The 27,868-nt window shown below is 57.3% G+C and overlaps 1 protein-coding gene across 27 annotated transcripts in view; it reads right to left on the minus strand.

The window, feature by feature from the left end:
* Positions 1-27,868, minus strand: part of ABLIM2 (actin binding LIM protein family member 2) — a 170,845-nt gene that overhangs the window by 102,431 nt on the left and 40,546 nt on the right. For all 27 annotated transcript variants that reach the window (XR_011464570.1, XR_011464565.1, XR_011464580.1 and 24 more), the window contains exons 2-4: positions 17,674-17,817; positions 4,811-4,994; positions 2,040-2,155 (exon numbers count right to left, since the gene is read on the minus strand). Coding sequence is in view for 3 of the 27 variants with exons in the window: in XM_070372767.1 (XP_070228868.1) it covers positions 2,040-2,155; positions 4,811-4,994; positions 17,674-17,817 (444 nt within the window). In the remaining 24 variants the exon portion in view is untranslated. The remainder of the gene's footprint in view (positions 1-2,039; positions 2,156-4,810; positions 4,995-17,673; positions 17,818-27,868) is intronic.

Below are 27,868 nucleotides of genomic sequence, written 5' to 3' on the forward strand. Positions count from 1 at the left end.
CCCTGCCCCCACACAGAAGCCCCCTTGTCCACTCACATGGGGGTGGCGGCTGCCCCCAGCTTATGCAGTACCCTCACCTCAATGCCTACTTCCTGAAGCCTGTGCTTCAAGTTTCAGATCAAACAGTATCTCAGAAAAAGCCTCTGTTCATAGCAGGGCAGGCTCCCCTCTTTGGAGTTTAACGGGCTTGGCTCAAACCTCAGCCCCACCTGTCCCTCGCTGGACACTGGGCACCCAGCACATCTGGCCCTCCCCGCCAGGCTCAGGGAACGTATGCTCCTGGAGAAGGAGGGAGGAACCCCTGCCCTTAGGCTGCTCTGGGGACAAAAGGAGGCAGGAGCTGGGATGTGTAGACGTCCACACAGAAGCCACGAGCTGGTGATGGACATTCAGTGCTTTCCAGGAACAAAAATGCAGCTGAAGCTCCAATACTTTGGCCACCTGATGCAAAGAGCCGACTCACTGGAAAATACCCTGATGCTGGGAAAGACTGAAGGCAGGAGGAGAAGGGGACGACAGAGGATGAGATGGTTGGATGGCATCACCGACTCAATGGACATGAGTTTGAGTGAACTCTGGGAGACAGTGAAGGACAGGGGAGCCTGGCGTGCTGTGGTCCGTGGGGTCTCAGAGAGTCGGACATGACTGAGCGACTGAACAACAAGGCACAGAAATGGTTCTAAGCTGCAGATTATCACTGTGGGCTGGGAGCAGGGGCAGCTTATATTATTAGACCAGCCAGGGGTCAAGCAAGCATTTGTTTTTGAAAACACAAATTTGATATTTTAAAATAAATTTCCATTTGGACAGGGCAGCCTTTCTGCCCATGGCATTTTTTTAAAAATCTCAAAAAGAAGTCTCAGACAATGAGTTTGTGGTTGGACAGGCTTCCCTTTTCACTCTAGCTGCCAGGATGCTCTGGACAAACTGTTCAAACTAATCCCTGCCTTTTGAATTATGCTGTAGTTTTTTTTGTTTTTGTTTTTGTTTTGCTACTTCAGATTAAATGATAATAGGATTGTTTGTTGGAGCACATCCTCAAATTCTTTAATCAATCCAGACCTCAGCCGCAGAGAAAGCTGTGACTGGAGACCTCTCCCAGCAGACCCCAAAGCCACAGCCTCACCAGTGGGGCCTGCTGTGAGCTTGCCTCCCCGAGGATGAAGGCTTCACCTCACTTATCAGATAAAATTCTTACCAGCCCCTGAAGCCAACATTTGGCTCCCAGAAGGGTATGCGGCCTTCTCTGTGCAGATTTCAGTGTCAGGGACACGGTGGGCTGGTGGGGAGGGGACTGTGAGCAAGGGGCTGGCTCTGGGGGTCAGTACAAACCCCTCCTCTGTCTCAGGACATATGGCCCTGGCCCTGGGGACACTGCAGGGACCCTGCATGCAGTGTGGGCTCTGAACACCCCGTTTCTGCAGTGGGAGCTTGTGGGAGCCGTCCCGGAGCGCTGGGCTCCCTCCCCACCCCTCTGTCCCATCTTTGGTCCCAGAACAGCCACCCAGGCCGTGAGGCCAGCACCTCTGTGCCCCCGCCCTGCTCTCACTCTGTCCCATGCCCACAGGCTCCTGACAACCCCTTTCTCCATTAAGCATGTATTGAGCACCCACTGCATACATGCCTTGGCTCAGCTCCCAGGGGATGGAGCAGTTATCAGAGAGCCACAGAGCCCAGAGGGCACCGCTCCCCTCATGGCCCTCCCTACGGCTTCTGGGTGCTGTGGAATGAACGGTGGGAGCTGTGAATGAGTGTGGGTGCTAGAGGAAGAGGACCAGAGGAGGCCGGAAGGCTTCCTGGAAGAGGGGGCGTAGAGCCAGGCTGAAAGCGGAAGGGCACGCGGGGGCCAGTGGTGGGGGCGTCACAGGCTGAGCCAAGGCTCGGAGGCGGGAGCGCCCCAGAGACCCCTGGCCCCGGCTCCCTGCGGCACATTTAACGGCAGTTATCCGTTCCCACTGCTTCCACTTTGGGTCCCAGTGCCGTCAGCCCCCTCCCGGCACCGCAGAGACCGCCCCCCCAGCCCCGCCTCGCCCACTTACTCCAGAGGCCCTGGCACAGGGGCACGCTGCTGCCCGCTGACTTGGGCAGGGAGCACTTCTGGCACATGCATTCCTTGCCGTTGAAGGTCACTCGGTCCCCCGGCGGGAAGGGTGACCTGAAATAAAACAGCGCGTTACCAGCCAGGACCCCCTACCCAGCTCTTCTCCTGGGGGAGCACCAGCCTTGGACACCACGCGCCGCCTCCCCCGGAGACCAGGCCCGGGACGCAGGGCCTCCCCATGCAGGCGCCGCCGCGGCCCCTCCAGGCGACTTCAGACTGGTCACTGGACGGCCTGGCTGCAGTCTCCTCATCACACCAGCAGGCGGAACCACAGGGCCGTGGGGAGGGCAGGCAGGGGCCGGCTGGCGCTTACGCACGGTGGCCAGCCACCGATCCACTGGGCAGTCTAGGCTGTGGGCCTCCCGCATCCAACCCCGCCTCCTCTGACCACCCGGGACGCTGCTCACTTCAGCACTCAAGGCAACAATGCCATGTACTGAACTACTGCTGCCAGCCAGGCTCCATGACAGACTCTTAGTTCCCGCCTCCTCTAACAGCTGTTTAACGAGCTTGTCCACGTGGGTCTCCATTTTCCTCTATCCGTGAGAAAACTGAAGTTCAGAGAAGGCGGTTAACTCTCCCAAGGACACACAGCTGCTGCCTTTCAGAGCCAGAGTCAAACCTAGGCCTGTCTGGGGCCAGCTCTGTGTGGTGTGCCTTCCTGCCTGGGTCCTGCAGAAAGCTCGGCCGCTAGGAGCGTGCAAAACCGCACGTTGGGTTTCTGTCTTTATTTTAAAGTCTGGGATTTTGTTCATTGTGGTCCAGGACCCGAAGGCAGCGCTACACGATTCTCCCGCACTCTCGTTCTGCACGGCGCTCTCCCCTCGGCCACGCTGGTCTGGCTGCAGCTCTGTCTCTTGTCTCGCTCTCTCCTAACCCAGGGAGGACGCCATACCCTCCTTGGCTCAACAAACAGCCTGTGGGCAGAATCTGGGTGGTCACCGGGGTCCCGGCATTCGACTCCTCTGTTAGTCCTGGGCCTGTGCCCCAGTATCTCCCAAAACAACTGTTTTGTCTATTTTTTTTGTTTTTGGTTTGTTTTCTAGTTGTTTATAGTGGATGGATAACTCTAGGCCCGGTGACTCCAGAACCACAGAGCTGTCAGCTGTTATTTTTAAAAGGGTGGATCACAGAGGTGACCCTTCAAACCCGCGGTGATTACGTCTCTAAGCTACGCACAGAGAAATCAAACATGCAGATCACCCTTGGGGAAACTCGACCCAGACAGGCTGCCATGACACACAGTGGCCCTCCGTTAGAAATGCCCCTTGTCATCCTGGCTTCCCGGCTCAGCACCTTCCCCCGCCCTTGACAAAGCTCCCATTTTCGTCTGGAGCAGAGGCTGTAACTATAGAAAACAGCTTCAGGAACAGCGCTCCAAAAAGTCCCCTTGCAGCTGGGTGGGGTGAGACAGAGAACAGAGAGAAAACAAACCCGGAGGTTTTCAGTCTTTGTTTTCTAGAAATGGAACATTCTCCTGAAAGCGATGTATCTGGGGCTGCACAGGGAGGGGGAGAGAAGAGGAGGGGGAGGGAGGGGGCGGCCCGCTGACTCCTCTCTGAGCCCCAGAGGTGCAGGGCAGAGAGGGGAGTGGGTGCGGCCCTGTGGCTGAGGGTGAGCCCCTCAGTCTGCCTCCAGGGACGACTCACTGCCCACCTGCTCCGTGCCAGGCTCTGGGCACCAGAGAGGAGTCTGATCCAGCCCCTGCCCATGGGCACTCGCATCGGGCAGCTCCAGGACACGGTGCCCAGCGGGGTTGTGGGGCCAGGATGGCAGCGGGCCCATGAGGAGAGAGGGAGGGCAGAGGCCCCGGGGGAGGCCAGTCTAGCCGCGGCCCCATGTCGCTGGACGCTGTGCCCTGCAGGGTCCGGCTAAGGCGGCTCCAGTCACCAGTGCCAGCCCGGGGCCTGGCCCCGCGGAGGCGCTGAGAAACGCCTGCACAGGTGACCGAGTGAGCAAAGGAGCGCAGGGACTGGAACACACCATGACGCTCCTCTCAGCCGGGCTGGCGGCTCACACTTCCTCGTGGAGCCCATGGGGGCGGCGTGGAGCAGTGACAGGCAGGGGGGAAGCAGGGACCCCAGCACGGAGGCCTTGGTGGAACACCGGGCACACGAATTCTGGGCCCGAGCGGGGCAGAAGCTGGGCAGAGTTTGGAACAGGAGGGGCCTGGGAAGACGCCTGTGCTGCCTGGTGGACTGTGGCACCCACAGACCAGGGGCGGGGGCCACGGGTGGGCTGCTCCCGGACAGCAGAGGAGAGGGGAGTGGCAGTGGGTGGGCTCGTAGGGGCTGAAGCCAGGGCATCGTGGCACCAACGTGAGGCGGCAGACGGGACAGGACCCGGCCAAGGGGGCCGCGGAGGCTGGGGCGGGGGAAGGGAAGAGTGCCCTAGAAGCCATCGGCAGCCACAGGCTGGCAGCCTCGGCACCTCTGCGTCCCTGGGAGAGGGCTCAGTCCTGTGTGGCAAGGAGCGGGGGGCCGCAGGGCGTGGGGCTGGACAGAGGTGTGCCTCCGTGCAGGGTCAGGGTCCGTCTGCCACGCTTGGCCCTGAGCCAGTGGGAGAAAGGGAGGGGGAGGGAGGGGGGAGGAAAGGAAGACGGAGGAGGGAGGCAAGGAAGCGGGAGGGGGATGAGGGAGGAGGGAGGAGGGGGAGCGAGGGGAGGAGGGGGAGGAGAGAGGAAAGGAAGAGGGAGGCCTGCCCGCTCACCGGCAGACAGCGCACACGAAGCAGTCGGGGTGGTAGGTCTTGCCCAGAGCCGACACCACCTCGCCCTCGATGAAGCGGTCGCAGCTGAAGCAGCGGGTCCCGTACAGCCTCTGGTAGTCCTGCGTGCAGATGTACTCGCCCTGCCGCACGAAGAAGCCGCCCTCGGCCAGGTCACAGCCGCACTCTGGGGACACACAGGCGGAGCCGAGTTAGCAGGCAACCACCAGCTCCCGGGTCCTGATGGGGCACACGCAGGCCTCGGGGGGAACTCGGGGTGGCCCGCTGAACCCCTGGGACGTCAGCTGGGGCCCCTCAGCCTGGAGCTGAGTGGACCTCCTAGTGGAAGCCTCTAGAAAGGGACACTGGCCCAGGAAGAGAAGGAGGCCGTGCTGGGGGGCCAGTCCAGGGTCTCCCTGCCTCCTTGAGCCCCAGGGGTGAAGTGGAGATGCCCACGAGCCCCCAGCCCCTCCAGCTGTGCTGTCCCCAGCACAGAAATACCAGATGGGGGAGGCGATCAGTACCTGGGCACCTGCTATGTGCTAGGCCCTGTTCTGGATGGGAAGATCCCATAAGGACAAATGATCACCCCCAGACCACAGCGAGGCTTCCTGACTCCCCACACCCGTCTCCCCCAGTGTGGATGAGGCCAGAGCCCCTGCAGGAGGGAGACAGGCCAGGCACGCAGGCACTGACCCTAACACACACCTCCTGCCCTGGGAGGACTGGGTGAGGGGGACTTGCCGAGTGGAGGAGGGGGCGCCTTCCCCCAGGACAGGCCCCAGGGCACGTGGGAGCCAGGCTTGGTTCCCGAGGCAGCAGCCTTCACGCCCCTCCCTGCAGAGGACCAGCCTGCCATCTGGTCTGTCTGGGGTCTTCAAGCGTCGCAGCCCCTAAGCCAGGGTCTTGAAAAACTCTGCAGCCCATCTTCGAATTAATGCTTAAGTGTTTTCATCAAAACATCAACCGAGGGAGCCTCCCTAGTGGTCCAGCAGCTGAGACTCACTACACCCAGGGAAAGGGGCCTGGGTCTGTGCCCTGCCCAGGGCGCTAGACCCCACACCCACAGCTAAGAGTTCCCACGCTGCAACAGCCAAATACACAAACAAACGTTTAAAGATTAACTGATTGCGGAGGATATCATTTCTGGGAAATTCTAAGAATGGGCAACTTCAGTCGATTGGAGATGCCAAAGCAAGACCATGGACCTCTGTTTAAAAACCCAGAGCCAGGCTCTCAGTAAAAGCAGGCATTCGTCCCCCTTCTGCCTGGAAAGCCAATTTCTATCCCTCCCCCACAGAACCGTCTGCAAGAGAGGCGCTTCTGAGATGGAAAACGCCAATGGTTCCACAACAAAAACCCCACAGTCCACATGGAACTCAATTTATCAGAAATTTCTTATGGTCATGCTGTGTGCGTGCGTGCTAAGTCATTTCAGTCCTGTCTGACTCTTTGCGATCCCATGGACTATAGCCTGCCAGGCTTTTCTGTCCATAGGATTCTCCAGGCATGAATACTGAAGTGGGTTGCCATGCTCTCTTCCAGGGGATCTTCCTGATCCAGGGATCAAGCCAGCATCTTTTGCATCTCCTGCATTGGCAGGCAGGTTCTTTACCACTAGCGCCACCTGGGAAGCCTTTTCTTATGGTCAGTTCAGCTGAGTCACTCAGTCCTGTCCAACTCTTTGTGACCCCATGGACTGCAGCATGCCAGGCTTCCCTATACATCACCAACTCCCAGAGCTTGCTCAAACTCATGTCCATAGGGTCAGTGATGCCATCCAACCATCTCATCCTCTGTCGTCCCCTTCTCCTCCTGCCCTCAATCTTTCCCAGCATCAGTGTCTTTTCCAGTGAGTCAGTTCTTTGCATCAGGTGGCCAAAGTATTGGCGCTTAAGCTTCAGCATCAGTCCTTCCGATGAATATTCAGGACTGATCTCCTTTAGGATGGACTGGTTGGATCTCCTCGCAGTCCCAGGGACTCTCAAGAGTCTTCTCCAACACCACAGTTCAAAAGCAATAGATCTTTAGCATTCAGCTTTCTTTATGGTCCAACTCTCACATCCATACATGACTACTGGGAAAACTACAGCTTTGACTAGACGGACCTTTGTCAGCTACGTTATGTCTCTGCTTTTTAATAAGCTATGTAGGTTCTTATGGTCACAAGGTTGTAAATATTTAATAGCTTATTCTGGATGGGGTTGTTATTACAGCTACTAGTACAAGGTAGTACTAGTACTAATTTACTAGTACTAGTAAAAAGCTAGTTAGTAGTAAAAATTGCTAGTACAAATCTATCAGAGCAACACGTACGACGGGGCTCCCCTGGTGGTCCGGTGGTAAAGAATCCACCTGCCAGTGCAGGGGCACGCGTTCCGTCCCTGGGCCGGGAGGACTCCACGCGCAGCGGGCAACTGGGCCCATGCGCCACAGCCACTGAGCCCAAGGGCTGCAAGTACTGAAGGCTGCATGCCGTGAAGCCGGTGCTCCACAGCAAGAAAACCCACCGCAATGAGGAGCCCACACACCGCAGCGAGACAGCAGCCCCGCCCGCCACAACTAGGGAGGAGCCGCTCAGTAACGGAGACCCAGCACAGCCAAGATCAACACAGAAAACCAGAACGCAACACACATGTCGCTACTACATGGAGATCATCCCTACACAGAGAGGGTGAGAGCCTTCTGCAGTGCAGGTCTCGATGACACTATGGTGGCGGTGGAGAGGAACTCCTGGTGTCTGATCGGGGCGCCCCCTGAATGGCGCCCTGCAGGTTCGGGAGGCAAGGGCAACCAGACAGCCTCCGCTCACCACAGGTGGCTCCTCAGGCTGGTAGGTTCGGGAAGAGCTCTCCGGGAATCGGAATCTCCAGAGGGTCTCAGGGTCCCCGGGGCCGGGTTCTGCTCGGTCCGGTCAGCACGTGGACTGGTCAGCGCACTTGGTGCACCCTCCCACAGCGACCTGGGGGCTCCAATGGCCCTGAGGGAGGGACCCACTTAGCGCAGCCCCCAGCCCCACATGGGGCAAGGCGGTGGGCCTCTCCTGGGTCTCCCCATCGTCCCCTGTCCCCCTCGCCTAGGCCACAGAGCTGCACGTACCATTCCGTGCTAACAGCCGCCCGCAGGCTTGGAAATCCTTCCTTCCGTGTCTCCAAGGAGCAGCTGGCTCTTTGGACAGAAAGCTGAGCAGCTGAGAGCCGGGACGCCGGGGCTGCCCGGGTGATGCAGGCTCGCCCCACGCATCATGCTGTGGGCCCTAGGCAGGTCCCCGGCCTCTCTGGGCCCCGTGTCCTCATCCGGGCGGACGGCAGCACACAGGGGATCCCACGAGCTCGCGTGACGTGAGCCCAGAGTCGTGCGGGGACACCGTCCACGTCTCTTTGGACTGACGTCACTCACCTGGCAGACCCGAGGCCGGCACTTGGTTCTGGATCTGCCCCCCTCCCAGCCGAGAGCGAGACCCCTTTGTTCAATCTCACACCGCGGTGTAGCCCCAGCAGCTGCACCCCGACTAGGGAAGAACAGGCTCCCCGGGGCCTGTGCAGGAGAATTACTGTCCTCTGCAAACGCCTCCTGCAGCGACTCAGCCCTGAGGGACAGCTGGCTCCCGGACACCCTTGGCTCTGGGGTTTGGCTCATTTTCCAATCTTCTTAAAGCTATGACGGCACTGACTATTCCTCAAAGGAGAAAAACGTGCAGAGGGATCGAGTGCCCCTTTAAACCTGAGTCTCCATCACGGAGGCACCAGGAGACGGAATAAAAGCAGTTTTCTGCCCTGCGAGCTGGGTCCCGCTGGTGCCACGATGCCCCCCACATTCCCGGGTCATCTCTGCTGCGGAGTGGACTGTAGCTGCCCAGGTGCCTAAGGTTAAGGCCAGACAGTAAAGCCAGACCTCTGCCTGCTAAAAATAGAGAGTCCAAATACATTCATTTCAGTCGCTCAGGGACGTCCCACTCTTTGCGACCCCATGGACTGCAGCACACCAGGCTTCCCTGTCCATCACCAACTCCCGGCGCTTGCTCAAACTCATGTCCATCGAGTCGGTGATGCCATCCAACCACCTCATCCTCTGTCATCTGCCAGAAGTCCTCATCAAGGCAATATGCTGTACTTACATTCCATCTGCCTAAGCAAGTAGCCGAGAGTCACGAAGGGCTCTGAGCAGCTGTGGGTGACCCCAAGAGGCCCCCTCTTTGGCGGTCAACCATGGTCATTTCTGAGAAATGGTCGGGAGGGGGCGGGCCGTGGTGGGAAGACAATCCGTATTCTGGAATACTGTTTGGCTCAAAGGCTCTTTTACCGACTCAAAGGAGTGTGCGAACGGCTCCTACCCACTAACCCAGCCGTCTGTCTCTGGGACTCTATCTTGAGGAAATGACTATGAACATCCACAGAATTCCACCCGCACAGTGTCAGCTGCAGCGTAACTACAGGATACTGTGATAAGTGAACTCTGGGCTTTAGAGACAGGAAGCCTGGGCGTGGATCCTCGCTCCCGCTGCTGTGTGACCTGGGGAAGTTACTTAACCTCTCTGAGCCTCAGAGTCCTCATCTGTAGCAAAGGGTTAATCATACTGATCTCCCACGGTTGTCACAACAAATCACTGAGATGAGGCAAAGGAAACTGATCAGCCCAGCATCGGCTGGAATCCATGCAACCGTTTAACCGCTGGGCCAGGCAGCTGAAGGGATTTGGGCAGGTATTGAAATGTGCTGACAAACCCATGATGGGGAAAGGGCTCACGCAGTCCCTTAAAGAGACACAGAAGTCTGTAGACAAGAGGACTCGGATGGAAAAGACTCACAAAGGAAGAGCCTGGGATGCGGACGGCAGTCCCTCGGGGTGGCCAGCTGAGGGGTGCTCCGGTGCTGGCGCCTGGGCGAGGAGAGAGCGGCTGACGCTACAGCACCAGGCGGACCGAGAACTCAGGCGTCCGCAGAGCTGGAGCGAGCTGGCTGGGGGCAGCGGGTCACCGCCCACCCAGGCCCCAGCCTAGCCTCTGCCGCAGACCCTCCCTCTGGAAACAACAGGCCCGCGTCAGCTGAGAGCCCTTCCTGCCCTGACTGTCCACCGCTCTCCCCTGGCTTCCGGTTCCCACGAACGCTCTGGAACACAGGCGTTTGGTCCCTGTCACCCCCTGACACCCAGACCAGCTCTGGGCGTGGCCGTCCATGATCCCCAGAGGGGTGTGTCCTTGTGGACAACCCGACCTGCTGTTACCAAGTTACAGGCAGAGCTGGTGCATGACACACACACTCACACATGCGCACACACTCATACACACACATGCACACTCACACATGCACACGCACATTCACACTCACACACACAGTCACACACCCCACACTCACACACACACACCACACTCATACACACACTCAGACACATGCACACTCACACACACACACCACACTCACACACACCACACTGACATACACATGCACACACACACACCACACACACAGTCACACGCACACATACACACTCATACTCACACACACATGCATTCACACATACACTCACACACACACTCACACACACACGCTCACACACACGCTCACACACACACACACCCCTTCCCCCTGTCTCCTTCACTCTTTCTGCAAACATGAGCACACTCAGCCCCTGGGCCGCACGGATCAGAAAGCAGCTGCTTTCCTGGCCTCACTTTCTCATCTTCTCAGCGTTTCGGAGTCAGGGCTTGCGCTTCCCAGGCATCGTGAGCAGGACGACAGATGACCCCAGCTGGAAACAGACGCTCCGAAAGCACAGGACTCGGCCACACGTGGAAGGTCCGGAGGACCAGATTCATCCTCCTGGGCAAGTTTCAAGTGTTTGTAACAACGGTCACAGCTTTCGTTTTCCCCGAGGACCTGCCGTGTGCTCGGTCTTTGGCCTATTTCCATGTCACCCGCAGTCCCATTGTACACCGTGAAGCTGGCTGGGTTCTAAGACAATCTGGAAGCAGACGCCCCCTCAGACTCTCGTCCAAGCTGCCGTGGCCTCGGGCCAGGGCTCCGGGCCCGTCTCCCCTCCCTGCCCTGACCCCCACATCAGCATGGCACCCAGAGGCCACGACACTAAGACACACAGGACCCTCCTGCATTCTTGCTCCTCCGGTGTCAGGGCCCGGGTCCTCACAAGAACCCCTCCAGCCCTCCCCACTTTCTCCTCACTCTGCTCCGGGCAAGCAAGCCTCCTGGTGTCCCGGAAACCGCCAGGCAGAGCTGCGTGCTTCAGTGTCGCTACCCTGGCTGTTCCCTCTGCTTGCGACACCCTTCCCTCACCTCCTTTGAGTCATCGTGCAAAGGTCACCTCCTCTGTGAAGACTGCCCTGATTATCCAACTTAAAAGAGTGACTTCCTGACGCTCCCAACTCCATCTTCATCTTGCTCCTTGTCTTCCCCTCCCTAGCGCTTCCCTTTCAGTATATAATAAAAATCTACTTATTTACTCTACCTAGTGCTTCTTCTCTGTCTCCCGGCCCTGGAACGTGATTTCCACGAGGACAAGGATGTCTGTTTTGTTCATGGATGCGTCCCAAGCACCCAGAATGCTGCCCAGCTCAGAGCAGGTGCCCAGTAGGGATGCTGAATGGAAACCGAGGCTAAGAAATGTGTCTGAGACCCATGTGAGCAGGGTGTGGGATGGGAACCCAGAACTGGCAGCAGAGCCCAAGCCTGACGACGTCGAGAGGGCCTGGAAAACGACTCCTTTCACAGATTTTCATATTTGGGTGAACCAAGTCACACCAAGCAAGTGTCTGGGTGGCGGGACCCCAATATGCTGGGATCTCGGGTCAGAATTCGACACAGCTGTCTTCTGTGCTAACAGACCCTACTGCAGTTGGGCTGGCAACACACCCACCAAGGGAGGAACGTGGCTGGAGTCAGTCAGTCCCCGCCCTCCCTTTCCTCTTTACTGGTGGGAGTGAGTGTGACCCAGTTCCAGCTGGTGAGTCATATAGGAAGCCTGTGAGGGCCTCCAGGAAAAAGCTCTCCTCCCTGATCAAAGGGTCGCTGCTGTTCAGTCGCTCAGTCATGTCTGATTCTTTGCAACCCCATGGACTGCAGCACACCAGGCCTCCCTGTCCATCACCATCTCCTGGAGTTTGCTCAAACTCATGTCCACTGAGTCAGTGATGCCACCCAACCATCTCATCCTCTGTTCTCCTGCCTTCAGTCTTTCCCAGCGTCAGGGTCTTTTTCAATGAGTCAGCTCTTAGCATCAGGTGGCCAAAGTATTGGAGCTTCAGCTTCAGCATCAGTCCTTCCAATGAATATTCAGGGTTGATTTCCTTTAGGATGGACTGGTTGGATCTCCTTGCAGTCCAAGGGACTCTCAAGAGTCTTCTCCAGCACCACAGTTTGAAAGTATCAATTCTTCAGTCCTCAGTCTTCTCTGTGGTCCAAGTCTCACATCCATACATGACTACTGGAAAAACCATAACTTTGACTATATGGACCTTTGCTGGCAAAGTGATTTCTCTGCTTTTTAATAAACAGTCTAGGTTTGTCATCAAAGGGAGATTACCCTGATTAACCACACAGAGCAATCATGCGGGAGGAGGGCCCCTTTGCCCCACATCCCTGCCCAACCACTTCCCCAGGGTTGAGTGTCAACCTGTGAGGATATGATGTTTGCAGTTACAGCAACCATCTTGAGACCATGAGGACAGGCACTGCTGAAATGCAAAAGGCTGGGGGTGGGGCAGCTGGTGTGGAGAAGTGGAAAAAGAACCCAGTCTTTGATGACTTTGTTGAGCTGTTACATTAACAAGCTCTGGGGGTAAGAAGGCTACTTCCAGACTTCCTGTTAAGATGATAAATACCCATGTAATTTAAGACACTGTAAGTTGGGTTTTTTCTTTTATTCTTCTTTTATTCATCCAAGAGCATCTTCAATGACTCATAGACTGCATTTTCATGAGCGGTGAATAAAAGATCAATTGAAGACGATGCAATCCTCGTGCTTGAATAAACACAACTCTTTTAAAACTCACAGGAAATCTTAGCTGTTCTTGTCATTTTTCAGCAGGTTAAGCAGACACGCTGTTGGGGGAGGCACACTGATCGAAACCGCCCACCCTGGCCAGGCGCCATAGTAACCATTTGCATGAGTTGTTTTATGACAGGAGATCCTGGTAAGGAATACGGAACTGATAAGCCACCACCAACCGGAAGAGTTCGGGAAAAGTCTAAAGGAGACACCGCGCGTCCGTCCACTTCCCAGAATCCCTCTCGCTAGCATCCATCTTGGCTGAGCGACGCGTGCGCCACCAGGAAAGACCCTGAATTAGAATGATTGGCCAAAGACCACCCGGAAACTAATCCCATCAGCATAAAACCCGAGACTGCGAGCCATGCAGCAGAGCGGTTCTCCTGGGCTCCCTTCCCCTCCTTCTCTCCACCCGGGTGCCCTTTCACGATAAAATCTCTTGCTTTGTCAGCACACATGTCTCCTCGGACAATTCATTTCCGAGTGTCAGACAAGAGCCCAGTTTCGGGCCCTGGAAGGGGTCCGCCTTCCTGCAACAAGGCCACCTCCTGAGGGCAGGGGCCCTGCTGTGTCGGCAGGCTGGCAGGGCTCCTGGCACAGAATGAACCTGTGGGTGGGTGGATCCCTGGGGGTCTTGGAACCAGGCCTTCACGCTGACAGACTCCTGCCACTGCCCCCCTAACACGACAACCTGCCTCAGGTGCCTGCTGGGGCTCAAGGATGAGGCCCAGATGCTGGCCCAGCACTGCCCACCCCGGCTGCTGAGGACCGGGTCAGACCCATTCCCACGTCTACTCGGGAGGCTGGAGCTCAGAGAAGGACCCTGGGGGCGGGTCACCAGGGGCAGCCCCCCCGCCCCCCCACCGACCAAACCCCGTGGGCCACAGCAGGTGATGGGTGGGGTGCTGGACATCTAATGCCTTTTATCCAGTTCCTAAGGTCAGTGCCCCAGACAATCCTTTTAAACACAGCAAGCATTTCCCCTGGGTCTTTTCAAATCGGCTTTTAAAAAGGAGCAATCTAATGGCTTTGGCTTTATGCACGAACACAGCACGTGCTTCTGAAGGAGAACAGAGGAGATTGAACCTGGGCAGCTCTGATGACCAGAAGAAACGGGTCGGGCAGGGCCCTGGCCAGAGTGTCGGGTCACGTCCGCCCTGGGAAAGGTCCCCAGGCACAGGCGCAGCCCTGTGGGCCTAGGGTTGAGTGAAGGGCACAGGGTCACGGCTGAGGGCAGGGCAGCGGTCCTCAAGTTTTCTTTTCAAACGACCGAAGTCAACACAAGAGCTCCCACAGAGTCTGTGACTTGATGCGGCTACAGGTGGGGGGCTCCTAGAGGGGGTGGGGGCTCTCCCTGCTGCCCTCCTTTCTCGCCCCCCTTGTCCCCCTGTCCAGGAGGCCCCTCCAAGGAACCTGAGAGGGAAGACCTTCATTCAGGGGTCTTAGCAAGAGACAAGGATGGAGGATCCAGGGCCAGGGCAGTGCCCATGTGCCCCTGGGGAGATGGAGTGGCCAGCAGGGCCCGCCCCTCCATGCGGACCCCCGACAGGGAGATCTGAGCTCCCAAGACACCTGGTTCACAAGCCCTGGGAGGCACCACCCGGGCGTCCAGCCAGGTGCCATCACAAGGTCTGGCGGGAGCCTGGGCCCAGAGGGGTGGGGGCAGGACCAGGCCCAACACTCACTCCGGCCAGGAGGCCTGGCCTGTCGCAGGGTGTGCGTCGGGGCAGGGTGGCACCCTGTCCACGCAGCTCCAGCCAGCCGGCCGGGCTCCTGTCTGCCCCATGTCCACTCTCCACCCGCCTGTCAATCCACCCCCCAGTCACCACCCCCACTCACCCTCATACTCCAACCACCCTCCCCGCTTCCTTCCCCACCCCACCCCACCCCGTCCACCCCGTCCACCTCCTCCACACACAGCCAGTTCCCAGGTGCACCAGCTGAACGCAGAGGTGGCTTGGACACTGCGCCTGCTACCTGGGCCAGGTAAGCTCAAGGCACTACCTTCATCCCAGGTGATGGGAGAGGCCGAGGCCTGTCTGCCTGGAGAGCCCACTCTGGTCCCTGCCGGGCAGACGGGCTGGAGGCAGGGGCCCGCTGGGGACCGTGGCACTGACCCGAGGGGGTGGGTGGGGTGAGGGGCGGGGAGCACAGCTGGCCACTGGGGTTTTCTCTCCTTCCGAGGCTCCCGCGAGGTCTGCTCCTTCTGTCTCTCCCATTCATCCGTATCTGTCCTCCCCTCCCTCTCTCCCCTGGCTTTCTCCTGCTCTCATTTGAAGATCTTCGGGTCTAGGGTCTCCAGCAGCTGACCGGATTTGCCCCCTTGGGCAAGAAGGGTCCCCCCATTGCCTCAGTTTTCCCTCCTGGGAAAGGACGGGTGTGGACCAGGAGATCCGTGATTCTGAAGCTCCGGGGCAGCCGGGTGAGGCGGCAGGACTGAGCACAGGGTCCGTCTTGGCTCACCGATGACCGTGGCCTCCCTGACCCCCTGGCCCTCGCCTCCTGCCCCCTCTTCACAGGGACACAGACCCCGCTGGGGGCCCGCACCCCGTCCCTCTATGCTGGGGTGGGGCAGAGCTGAGCCTCATGGGAAGGGCCCCCCAATTCCGACTCATGCCAGTGGCTCCCCCAGGGGACACCTGTGAGTCACAGCCACCCTTGAATCCTCATTTTCAGTGGCGATAACGCCACAGCCACCCCGCCCCCCAAGACTGGGGGGCTTTAGAAGGAAACACACAAGAGAGCTGGGCTCACAGGAAGCGCTCAGCAGAGGTGAGGGCCAGGGGAGATGGAGCCACTTCGGGCGCCACGCAGGACCAGCGGGCTCCCTGGGGGCCCTGCTGCACCCCCGGGGGCCCTTCCCAGCCCTCGGCTTCGACCACTAAGGGCCAACTGTCCCCACTGAGCTGGTAGGTTGTCTCCTGACCAGACCAGACCGCAGCCTCCAAGCTAGATCTCAAGCCTTCCTACTCAGCGCTTTCAAAGGCCAGGTCTGGCACACAGCGGGACCTCATGGGACCACGACAGGCTGCAGGGACTCAGGCAGTTAACGGGCCCCGTGGAGCTGATAGAAGCCACGGTGCTCCGTCATCTTACACGTGGCGTGTTTGCTTCCCTACCTCGACCAGGAAGCCCAGGCCCTCACTGCCTGGGGCCCATCAAGGCCCATCTGTGAAGCTCCCTGCATCTCTGGACGGTGTTCAAACCCACGGGGTGGCAGGCTGTGACAACACCGCGTGCTGCCCAGAGGTAAGGTGGGGTTGCAGGGTCACTAAAAGAAATCTTTAAAACTACATGGGCTTCCCGGGGGCGCTAGTGATAAAGACTGAGAAGGCAATGGCACCCACTCCAGTACTCCTGCCTGGAAAATCCCATGGACGGCGGAGCCTGGAAGGCTGCAGTCCATGGGGTCGCTGAGGGTCGGACACGACTGAGCGACTTCACTTTCACTTTTCACTTTCATGCATTGGAGAAGGAAATGGCAACCCACTCCAGTGTTCTTGCCTGGAGAATCCCAGGGACAGGGGAGCCTGGTGGGCTGCCGACTATGGGGTCGCACAGAGTCGGACACGACTGAAGCGACTGAGCAGCAGCAGCGATAAAGAGCCCGCCTGCCAGTTCAGGAGACATAACAGATGGAAGTCCGATTCCTGGATTGGGAAGATCCCCTAGAGAAGGCCATGGCAACCCACTCCATTATTCTTGCCTGGAGAATCCCACGGACATAGGAGCCTGGTGGGTTACTGTCCATAGGGTTGCAAAGAGTGGGACACGACCGAGCAGCTCAGCACGCATGTATAAATTCTTTGAGTCTGGACACTGTGTCAGATTGGTTTGATTTGTCCATCCCTTCCCCCAAATGCTACTTTTCATTTCTTTTCAGGAAAGTGAAAGTGGCTCAGTCGTGTCTGACTCTTTGTGACCCCATGGACTATACAGTTCATGGAATTCTCCAGGCCAGAATGCTGGAGTGGGCAGCCGTTCCCTTCTCCAGGGATCTTCTCAACCCAGGAATCGAACCCAGGTATCCCGCACTGCAGGCAGATTCTTTACCAGCTGAGCCAGAAGGGAAGCCCAAAAATACTGGAGTGGGTAAGCCTATCCCTTCTCCAGCGGATCTTCCCGACCCAGGCATCAAACCGGTGTCTCCTGCATTGCAAGCAGATTCTTTATCAACTGAGGTATCAGGGAAGCCCTGTTTTCAGGAAACTAAATGTAAATTCACGAAATCCCTTTGGGCACGACAGAATATGCACTAACTTCAGTGCAGGGAGGAAGGGCAGGCTGGAAGGATGCTCCAGAAAGCCTCAAACAGGGGGATTTCATGTGATTTATTTTACTCTTATCTTTCTGATATTTGAATATCAAATTATCTATTTGACTTTAGTGCATATACATGTCACTTTGTATAGCCAGATAAAAAGTCATTTTCACCTGGAGCAAGTGGTAACGTTCTCAGTCCCACTCCGGTGAGGACGGGGCGTGCCTGAGGTTCGTGGTCCAGCTCCGGCCCCGTGCACCCCAAGGTGCCGAGCTCACGCCTCCAGCAATGGCCACTTACTGCGTGGCTCTGGGCCCAGGTGGCCACTTTGGCCGGTGGATCCGAATCCTCTGACACGGCTACAGCCATCGAAGATGCTACCCAGGACCAGAGCTCGTCCTCTGACCCACTGCCCCCTCAGACAGGAACTCCTGTCAGCCCCAGAAGGCATGCAGGCAGGCCATGCTGAAAAGATCACGTCGGTATAGGAAGGTTGGGGATCAGTTTCTCCAATAGCCCAGATCTAACGAGTTTCTGGGGACGTGGGCTCACTGCATGGCAGCGCTGTGCCCGGCCCCGCGGTGGGGACGGCCGGGATGCTCACCTTTGCAGATGAAGCACTGGATGTGGAAGTACTTGTTCTGCACCCGCAGCACCTCACCCCTGCATACGTTCCCGCAGGTGTTACACAGGATCGCCGTGCTGGGCGGCTTCTCCGGGGGGCTGGGAGCAGCCTGCGGCTCCGACACTGCAGGGGAAAAGGAGCAGCGTTAGAAAGCGGGATGCGCCGGGCGCAGGTGAGCAACCGGCACCTCTTCAAGCTCTACGGGCCCCGCATAACCCTAGCATGACCCAGAGGGCATCGGGGGGCCAGCGGAGGGCAGGAGATGGGAGACCCTGACGGTGGTCCTGTCCCCCACCTCCCTGGCCCTCCGGGGCCTCAGAAGCAAGGCACCCCCACCCCTGGCTCTGCTGAGCTCGCGAGTCCTTCTGCAGACGGGAACCCAGGTCCTGTGCCATACAACGACTGCATCCTCCTGTGAGCTCACTTCGAATCCACTCTGTGGCCTGGGGCCGGTGGCCTGAGTACCATCATTGTTCCCCCCTACAGCCAGCCACGACTGAGGGTGGTCATGGAGACCCTCAGAGGGATGGGTCAGGGTGGATGGCCAAAGGGCCCACCTGTGGGGCTCCGGGGGTTCCGGGAAGGGCCGCCGCTCACCCACACCCTCCAGAGGCGCCTACGGGGGCCAGTGTGAGGTCACTGGGGCCCACGGAGCGGCCGTGCCCGGGGAGCTCCAGCCCAGCAGTGGCCACAGCCAGGTGGTCAGGGGATGACCAGGGGCTGGGGACCAGCTCCTCTTAGGCCTGATGGGGCTGGAGGCCTGGGGGACCTGGGAGGCTACTGAAAGAGCATGGGGGTGGGGATCCCACATGCCTGGCTAGGGGCAGGCTCGCCCTTCTCAGGCTGGTCCTGAGTGGGAGGTGGACCCGGGCTGCTGGGGCCAGTGTGGGCCGTGCTCTCTGCCCGGCGGGCTTCCATACCAGCCTACAGCACTGCCTCCCCCACCCCCGCCCCGAGCTTCATGTGACTCCCTGAGAGGAGCTGATCCCCTTTCCTCCACGGGGAAGCTCGTCCACTCCTCTGCCTGCCTCTGGGTCTCTGCCAGGCGCAGGGATGGAAGCAGACCTCCTGCTCAGCCAGCTCCGAGCGCACAGCCTAGCATGGACCCACATCTTCCAGTCCCACCTTCCGTCTCAGCCTGGGGTCACCTGACCCGAGGCTGAGGCAAGGATTGGGTCCTGGCAGTGTACCCAAGGGACCCCAGGTGGCAGGAAGCAGTGGGGAAGAAGGAGAGTGTGCTGTCAAGCTATTCTCCCCCTCGGAGACCCTCCAGGGCATCCCTTAGGAGGAGGGCAGGGGGCTGGGGCACCGACCCCACCATCCCTCAGGTCAGGGCTGCACAAAGCAGGGCTCTTGGCCCCCTTTTCTGGGCTGAATGAGTTCTGAGGTTTTAGCAGAGGTCCAGAGGTCAGGAGCCAGGGAGCTGCAGGCATACAGACAGACACACACAGAGACACACAAATACACACTCACACACACGGACAGACACACACACACACAGAGACACACAAATATGCACTCAACACACACATACAGACACACACACACTCACACACACATGGACAGACACACACACATACACATTCACACACACACGGACAGACACACACACACATACAGAGACACACAAATATACACTCACACACACGGACAGACAGACACGCACACAGACAGACACACACAGACACACACACAGACACACAGACACACACACAGAGACACACAAATACACACTCACACGCACATGGACAGACACACACATACAGACACACAGAGACACACAAGTATACATTAACACACACATGGACAGGCAGACACACACGTACAGAGACACAGAGACACACAAATACACATTCACACACACAGATAAACAAACACATACACACAGACACAAACACACAAGCACACATTCACACGCACAGACAGAAAGACAGACATACACACACAGACACACTAATATGCATTCACACATACATGGACAGACATACACACAGAGACACAAACACACAAGCACACACTCACACACACGGACAGACAAGACATAGACACACATACAGACACAGAGAGACACACAAATACACACTCATGCACGTGGACAGACAGACATGTACACATTCACACACAGACACACAGAGACACACACAAGTATACATCCACACGCCAAGGACAGACACACACATACACACACAAATATATAGTATTCATATGTATAACACACACACACACACAGAAGCAGATGCACGATGCGTGCACAGACACTGCTTCAGCACCATCCCTGATGGAGTGCTAGGCACGGAAGCTGTCCTCACTCCTGTAAAGCTGGAGGAGGCGGGTGTCACACAGAGGACGTTTCCCCTCCAGCCTCCAGCCTGCCCCACAGCCTCCAGATCCCCTCTCCCCACCATTCCCACTGTGGGTCCGCAGATCCACAGTGCAGGACTCCCTCCTCTGGTCCCGCCTGTGGAGAGGACCGGGCCATGCAGGGACACCAGGCCTTCCAGGAGGAGGCTCTGAAGACCCCAGGGGAGCAGCTGTCTGGGGCCAAAAGCCATCAGCCTTCCCTGATGGCTCAGTGGTAAAGAATCCACCTGCCCATGCAGGGGACACAGATTCGATTCCTGATCCCGGAAGATCCCACGTGCCTCGGAGCAACTAAGCCCGTGCGCCACGACTCCTGAGTCTGTGCTCGAGGGCCCGGAGACGCAGCTGCTGAGCCTGGGCACCCCACAGCCCATGCTGTGCAGCGAGAGAAGCCACCGCAGTGAGAGACCCACGCGCTGCCACTAGAGAAGAGCCCCTGCTCGCCGCAACTGGAGAGAGAAATCGCGTGCTGCAAGGAAGAGCCAGCACCCCAGAAGTAAATAAGTGAGCAAATTATAGACATATATATTAAAAATATATATATGTATACCAGGACTTCCCTGGTGGCTCAGATGGTAAAGCATCTGCCTGCAGTGCGGGAGACCCGGGTTCGATCCTGGGTTGGGAAGATCTCCTGGAGAAGGAAATGGCAACCCACTCCAGTATTCTTGCCTGGAGAATCCCATGGACAGAGGAGCCTGGCAGGCTACAGTCCATGAGGTCGCAAAGCTGGACACAACTGAGCAACTTCACTTTCACCTTTCACTTTCATATTTTAAAAAGTCACCCTGTCTGGAGAAGCAGGCACAGGAAAGGAGACAATTGGCACAAATACCCTGGCATCACCCCCAGTACCCCGGACCCAGCGTTAAGCACCGCCTTGAGGTTTCAGATGGGTCAGGACCAAACGGCACACTGGACGGTGTGGAGCCTAGCGAGGGCTGCGGAGCCCCGCCGGCGGCCCTGGGTGCCGTGGGGACACCTCCACTCTGGTGTAAGTGCCAGGAGCAGCAGGCTTGCCCCTCGCTGTCTTTTCCTATACGATCCTCACAGAAACCCCCTCACCCAGTACTTAATCAAACTGCTGGGGGGTGGGGTCCTGGGCTGGAATTAAAGATTCCCCACTGGGCCTGAGGACTGAAACCTCAGGCAGAGCTGACTCACGGCTGTACACCGCCCTGGGGCTGCCTGGGACTCACGTGGGGCTGAGAGGCTCCTGAGTTACCCCGTCCGCATCGGAGACTAAACCAAGATTTGGGGGAGGGTTGGTGGGGGAACGAATGTTGTCTTCTCACTCACTAAGCATATAAAGGACGGCGTGCCCTGCGGCTCCATGAGTGAGCACGCAAGGTCTCACACCAGCACCTGTGTGGGATGGACCAGTGTCAGGGGCGGGCGGCGGGGGGCGGACCTGGGTACGGCCCAGCCTCACCTCCAGCAGGCAGTGACCTGGAACTCCCGGCCACCCAGGTGTTTGTCCATCCGCCCTCTGCTCACAGCGCCTGCCCCAGCGGTGGCTACGACCTCAGGCACAAAGGCTTGCGTAGCAAGCAGCCCAGAGTCCCGCAAACCATAAGAGATCAACACACAACAGCTCAGTTCAGTTCAGTCGCTCAGTCGTGTCTGACTCTTTGTGACCTATGGACTGCAGCACGCCAGGCCTCCCTGTCCATCACCAACTCCCAGAGTTCACTCAAACTCATGTCCATCGAGTTGGTGATGCCATCCAACCATCTTACCCTCTGTCCTCCCCTTCTCCTCCCGCCTTCACAACAGCCGCTGTCATTCGCAAGAACTCACAGCCTGGCATGGCCAGTTTCCTGGTTAATGGACATATACTTGATCTGGGGTGAAAGCTGCTTTAAGAGGGTCGTTTTGTGGGAGCACCAGCTCTGCTGCCTGGAGCATCCTCCCGGAGCTCTGGGTGGCTGGGTGAGAGCAGGGTGCTGCCCCCTGGTGGTGGGAAGTAGACACTGCCCAGAGGGGGCCTGTTGTGGGTACCCCCTGCTCAGCTGTCCCCTCCAACCTGTGGCTGCCTGCTAGTCCCTGGGGTCCCAGCCTGAGGCTTCTGCGGATCTGAGGTTTGGGACTTCTTACCCCTCAAGGTGGACTCAGTCCTCGGACCTCGTGCAGCTGCACCAGTCGGGTGTTTTGCAAAGGGGACCAGTGCTCACAGAAGCCTGCAGAGCGAGGGCCACGGCCACTTCTCCTGCCGCCCAGTGAGTGGACTGAGGCCGGGGCAGGCGGCCCGGCTGGCACGTGGACACAACAAGAGGGAATCAGGACCCCCTGCGTGGCAGGACAGGGCAGGAATGGGCCCTTAGACGGGGATGGGGCGGTTCGGGCCAGACCTCGTCTCGTAAAGAACTCTTGGGATGAGCTGTGAAGCCATGAAAAGGCCTGGAGGGGCCTCAGGTACTTGTTACTGAGTCACAGAAGCCGGTCTGGAAAGGCTACACGCTGCACGACTGACCCCACGACATCATCAAGAAAGGCAAAACCACGCAGACAGTAAACGAGCAGCGGGCGTCAGAGCCCGGGGGCACGGAGGGATGAACAGGCGGGACTCAGGGCATTTCATGAGAAACAGTTCTGTGTGATCTCACGGTGGTAAACAGACATTACTACGCTCTGCTGGGCTCCGTTGCTCACTCGTGTCTGACTCTTTGTGACCCCATGAACTGTAGCCTGCCAGGATCCTCCATCCAGGGGGATTCTCCAGGCCAGAATACTGGAGTGGGGTGCCTTTCCCTTCTCCAGGGGATCTTCCCAACCCAGGGATTGAACCCAGGTCTCCTGTACTGCAGGCAGCTTCTTTACTGTCTGAGCCACTAGGGAAGCCCAAGAATACAGGAATGGGTAGCCTATCCCTTCTCCAGGGGATCTTCCTGACCCAGGAATCGAACCAGGGTCTCCTGCATTGCAGGAGGATTCTTTACCAGCTGAGCTACCAGGGAAGCCCATATATTATTATACGTTCATCCAAACCCAGAGAACACACAACACCAAGAGCAACGGCTGACGTAACTGCGGACTTTATATAATAATAACGTATCAGAACTAGTCCATCCATCATGACAAACGCGGAACACACAAAGGTCGCAGAGAATGTACAGGAAAGACGTCAGCAGGAGAAACGGGGGGTCTGGGTGACGGTGGACCTGGGAACCCCCTGCTTACTGTTCAACTTCCCTGTAAACTGAAAACTGCTCTAAGAAACAAAGCCTATTACAAAAAGTTGAGAGAGAAAGAGAGTGGGCACCACCACACTCCAGACCTAACCCCAAACCCAGCAGGTTCATTTCGCTACAATTTCCAGATTGGCTCTAGCATTTGATTTAACAAGTCCCTAACTGCGACAATAACATGAAACATAAAGTCAAGTGGTAAGGATCAATCCCACGGGGCTGTGACCACTTAATCCCGCCCCATGAAAATGAAATCCCAGCACAGGGAAGCCTTGCTGGGAATAAGAGAACAATTACCAGTAACATCAACACGGAACCCGCGTTCAAAGTGGAGGCTCGTGGCTTCCTGGGTCTGACCTGGCAGTCGCTGTGACCCTTCTCTTGTGATCCCTCTGGGTACAATTCTGATCCACCAACCAGATCCAGGGCCTGGAGGAGCAAGCCAGGACAGCAGCTGGCAAGGCTGGGCTTGGGCCCACCATGCAGGGGGCAGCTGTGTGACCTTGAGGGCTGGTTGAGCTCTGAGAAGGCTCAGCGCTCGCATCTGTGATGTGGAGCCTGGTCTCAGGAGGCACCGTTCAGAATCAGGTGAAGTGGAGAGAGCTCGGAGGTGATGACTGACAGGCGTTGCCGACCAATAGCTGCTGGCTTAGTTCTCCAGGGTCTCAGGGGGAAACCAGTCACTCGGAGTGGGAAGGGCAGAAGCTTCGGGAAGCAGGAAGGGGACCTGGAGCTGCTGGGGGCCACACCTTTGCTCACCCCAAAGCCTCATCAACAGCCTGTCCTGGCTTTCTCTTCCATCCAAATGGGATCCACGCAGACCCAGCATGGAACCTTGCTGGAGCTCGATGCGGGGAGCAGTCCTGGCGGCTGAACCCTACAAGCACTGCTGCCAAGGCTGATGTCAACCTCTCAGCTCATGTCCACCGCGGTGGGGGGCCCCCAGGACACCAGGCAAGAGCATCAGGGGGCCTGTAGATTTCCCTTCCGGCTGGTGTACCCACCGAACGTCCCACTCTCCGCTTCACTCCCTTGGCACAGACCTGCCTGGGGGTGATCTCTCACTTTGTCCAGAGAAATTCACCAGCCTGGCCTCATTCAAGACTCGTGAGCAAACGCGCCATGCTTTCCCATCACGGGACCTGGAAGCCGCTGAGATGCCACCTGAACACGTGTCCGCTGCCTCCCCTCCACGCGATCCTTGCTTGTGCAGGAGCATGGCGGGCTGGCCTTCTCCTGCCTCAGGGCATCTACCCTGACCCTTCATTCAGTTCAGTTCAGTTCAGTCACTCAGTCGTGTCCGCCTCTTTGCGACCCCATGGACTGCAGCACGGCAGGCCTCCCTCTCCATCACCAACTCCCGGAGCTTGCTCAGACTCATGTCCATCGAGTCGGTGGTGCCATCCAACCATCTCATCTTCTGTTGTCTCCTCCCGCCTTCCATCTTTCCCAGCATCTTTCCCTGACCCTGCTTGGCGCCCTAACCGTGGAAACCACTGCAGGTTTCCATGACTTCATTCTGGTGGCAGAGCTGCAGGGTGCTCAGCCAAGATGTTAGCAACTCCCAACTCCAGCCAGCAAAGCTCTCCTCCTTGTTCACCGTTCATGCACCCACCCAACAAACGCCTGAGACCTACTATGTGCCCAGGTCCCACAGGAACAAAACAGACCCAGTCCTGGCCCTCACTTGACCCATACCACACACCCCCCGCCACGGAAATGGCCTGTCACCCCCATTCTACAGATGAAGATATAGAGGCTTCCCTGGTGGCTCAGACAGTAAAGAATCTGCCTGCGATGTAGGAGACCTGGGTTCCATCCCTGGGTTGGGGTGATCCCCCTGGAGAAGGGAATGGCTACCCACTCCAGTATTCTGGCCTGGAGAATCCCATGGACAGAGGAGCCTGGTGCGTTACAACCCATGGGGGGGCGCAGAGTCCTGACTGAGTACACACAGAGGTTCAGAGATGCCAGGGGACTTTCCCAAAGCCACGTGGCTGGATCAGGGACTCGGCCAGGGTCCCTGCTGCTCGGGTGTCCAATACCACCATCCCCTTTGCCGCCTGCTGCTCTGCAAGTCCCAGTCGTGCACTTGCTTGTTCACGGTGGGCATTCGGGGAGGCGGGTGTGCAAACTGGCCAGGCACGGGTGTGGCAGGAGGCAGGAGAGGGTGCACGCAAGGCCCGGTGAGTGGGGGTCGGGGGCAGGTGCCTCTCTTGTTCCAGGGACTCCTCTCATCCCTTACGCTCCAGACAGCAAAGCACACAATGTTCTGTGGTCATCGGGGACTCTTCAAACTGTTTATCTCTGCTCAGTCCGCTCACCTTCCAAGCCTCTACATATGGCCCTGTCCCTTCCCAAAGGGTCTGGCTAACACTGGACCCCCGAGAAGGCCCTGCTGGCTTGGCCAAGGACCAACAGCCCTTGTTCAGCTTATTTTCCAGGCTTTGCTCTCAGGGTCAATCCACTTCACTATTGGGACATGCAGTCCCTGCATCCTCGGGGAATCCAAGGGGAAGCCGTGCTCCATCAGCATGGTGGTTTTGTAGCACTCTCCATCTTGCTCTCTGTATCACGCCAACAGCTGGTGTGGAGTCTCCACATTTTGTAAGTCTGCTCTAATATTGAATAAGCTTTATACATCCGTGCGTCACAGCCTCTCCTGGGGCTCTGATGCACCCAGAGTGGGTCCCAGGTGCTGAGTTCTCACCTCCTCTCTCAGGCTTTTCTTTCTAACCACGACAGTGGGCACAGACGTACCGAGGGAGGCTACGGGGCCGTGGGCAGGTGCTGCAGGGGTGGACCTGTGTGCAGTCAGGGAGGGCTTCCAGGAGCAGGTGACGCATGCCGCACAGGCACCTTCAGGGTAGCAGCGAGCGCACAGCACCACGCTCACCTTGTGGGCCAGGGGCCGGGTCTGAGAAGTGCCGCTCCCTAGGGCCGGGGTGCCGGGGCCCAGCCCCGGTGGATCCAGGGAAATTCGAAGGGGAGACGGCTTCGGGAACTGGATACAATAGCTTTAATTAAATATTAATTAGAGATATAAAGAGTAATAGAATGAGGATAGCTCAGTGGGAAAATTCAGTGGAGAAAAGGGCTGAATAACTTGGTTTACGTGGAAAGCTAGTAAAATTCCAAGGCAAGGAATTTACGTCACCTACGTAGGCAGCAGGCGTCCTCGTGTTCTCCCGAAGGAGAGGAGACACTAAGGCCTCCCTGGTCAGATCTTAGAAGCCCAGGCATAATTAGTAGGCTTGACGAGCCTCCACGCCCCAGATGGAATTCAGCCAGAAGGTGAGAGAAAGAACAGCATGGGAGACCAGTCTTTCGAGGAACTGATCCCATTTTTTATTTTTCCAGGGTCTGTTTTTATACACTGAGATGTTATACAAAAGTCACGAGGGGTCAGCAGTCCTGACTGTTATTAAAGTCAGGTGCTTCATACAAATGTATACAGAGGTCTTAGGGGTGTTACATCATCTTCTAGCCAGGGGGCCTGCTGACAATTTATGACCCTCTCCTTGTGACAGCAGTCAGTCAACCAGAACACTTATTTCTCCAGGGGTGATTATTCTTAAAACAGACACCACCTTCCGAAGGTACCAGATAAAGTTACATTCCTATAGGGTGAGGGTGTAGTGGGTTTTAATTAAGGAAAGAATTTGCTTAGCCTAAGGTCTAATGTGATTAATATCAAAGGTTAATACTTATTTCTTCTATATATTCATTAATGTGTATAAGGGCAGGGGATGTGGAGACTTAGCAGTAAACATTGGCTCAACAAATGAAAAACCCTTCACCAATACAATTTCTAATCAGCCCATTATACTATACTAATACTTTTCTAACTTCTCTAAAGAACCTGTTTTTAGAAGGTTTAAAGCATCTCGTGCCTCTCACGGTTGGGAGGCTGTGAACAATCACACGTGGCCAGACAAGCCTGTCAGGCAGGCTAGAGAACCTTCAGAGGAGTTTGTAGGTTGAAACACTCTTATCACGCCTAGGAATTATTATTAACTGGAGCTCTAAGTTAACTCTTTTTCAGAAAGAAGTGGCGGGGGACAGCCCCCGTAAAGTCAGAGGTGAAGGTGAGAGCACAAAGCAGTAAAGTAGGCAGACTCTGGTTTTGGGGGTAGATGCTCGAGAATTTCCAGGGGGACTCCTGAGGCTTGATCCCTGCTTTGCGTATGCCGAGCCTCCTTCCTCATGACCTTTGCCACGGGCGGAGCTCCTCATGCTGGCTCCCGGCAGCGGGGACCAGTGCAGACAGAGCAAGGGGCGCTCGGCCAGGCCCAGCTGGGAGACGGCACTCACACACCTGGTGACCACCAGCATCTTGCAGCTAGCACAGCCTCCAGAACAGGGGTTTGTTTAGACTGGCTTTCTAAACAGGGAGTTGACGGCACGAAGACCTTAGGGCATCTGTCTCCCCTGCCCTCAAGATACTCTTTACAGGTCGTCCGGTTCAGGAACAGGCCTGGGCCTCTCCTGCTGTTGCTGCTGCTGTTGCTGCTAAGTTGCTTCAGTCGTGTCCGACTCTGTGTGACCCCACAGACAGCAGCCCACCAGGCTCCCCCGTCCCTGGGATTCTCCAGGCAAGAACACTGGAGTGGGTTGCCATTTCC

This window comes from Bos mutus, chromosome 6, assembly GCF_027580195.1.
Source record: "Bos mutus isolate GX-2022 chromosome 6, NWIPB_WYAK_1.1, whole genome shotgun sequence".
NCBI classification, from domain to species: domain Eukaryota; kingdom Metazoa; phylum Chordata; class Mammalia; order Artiodactyla; family Bovidae; genus Bos; species Bos mutus.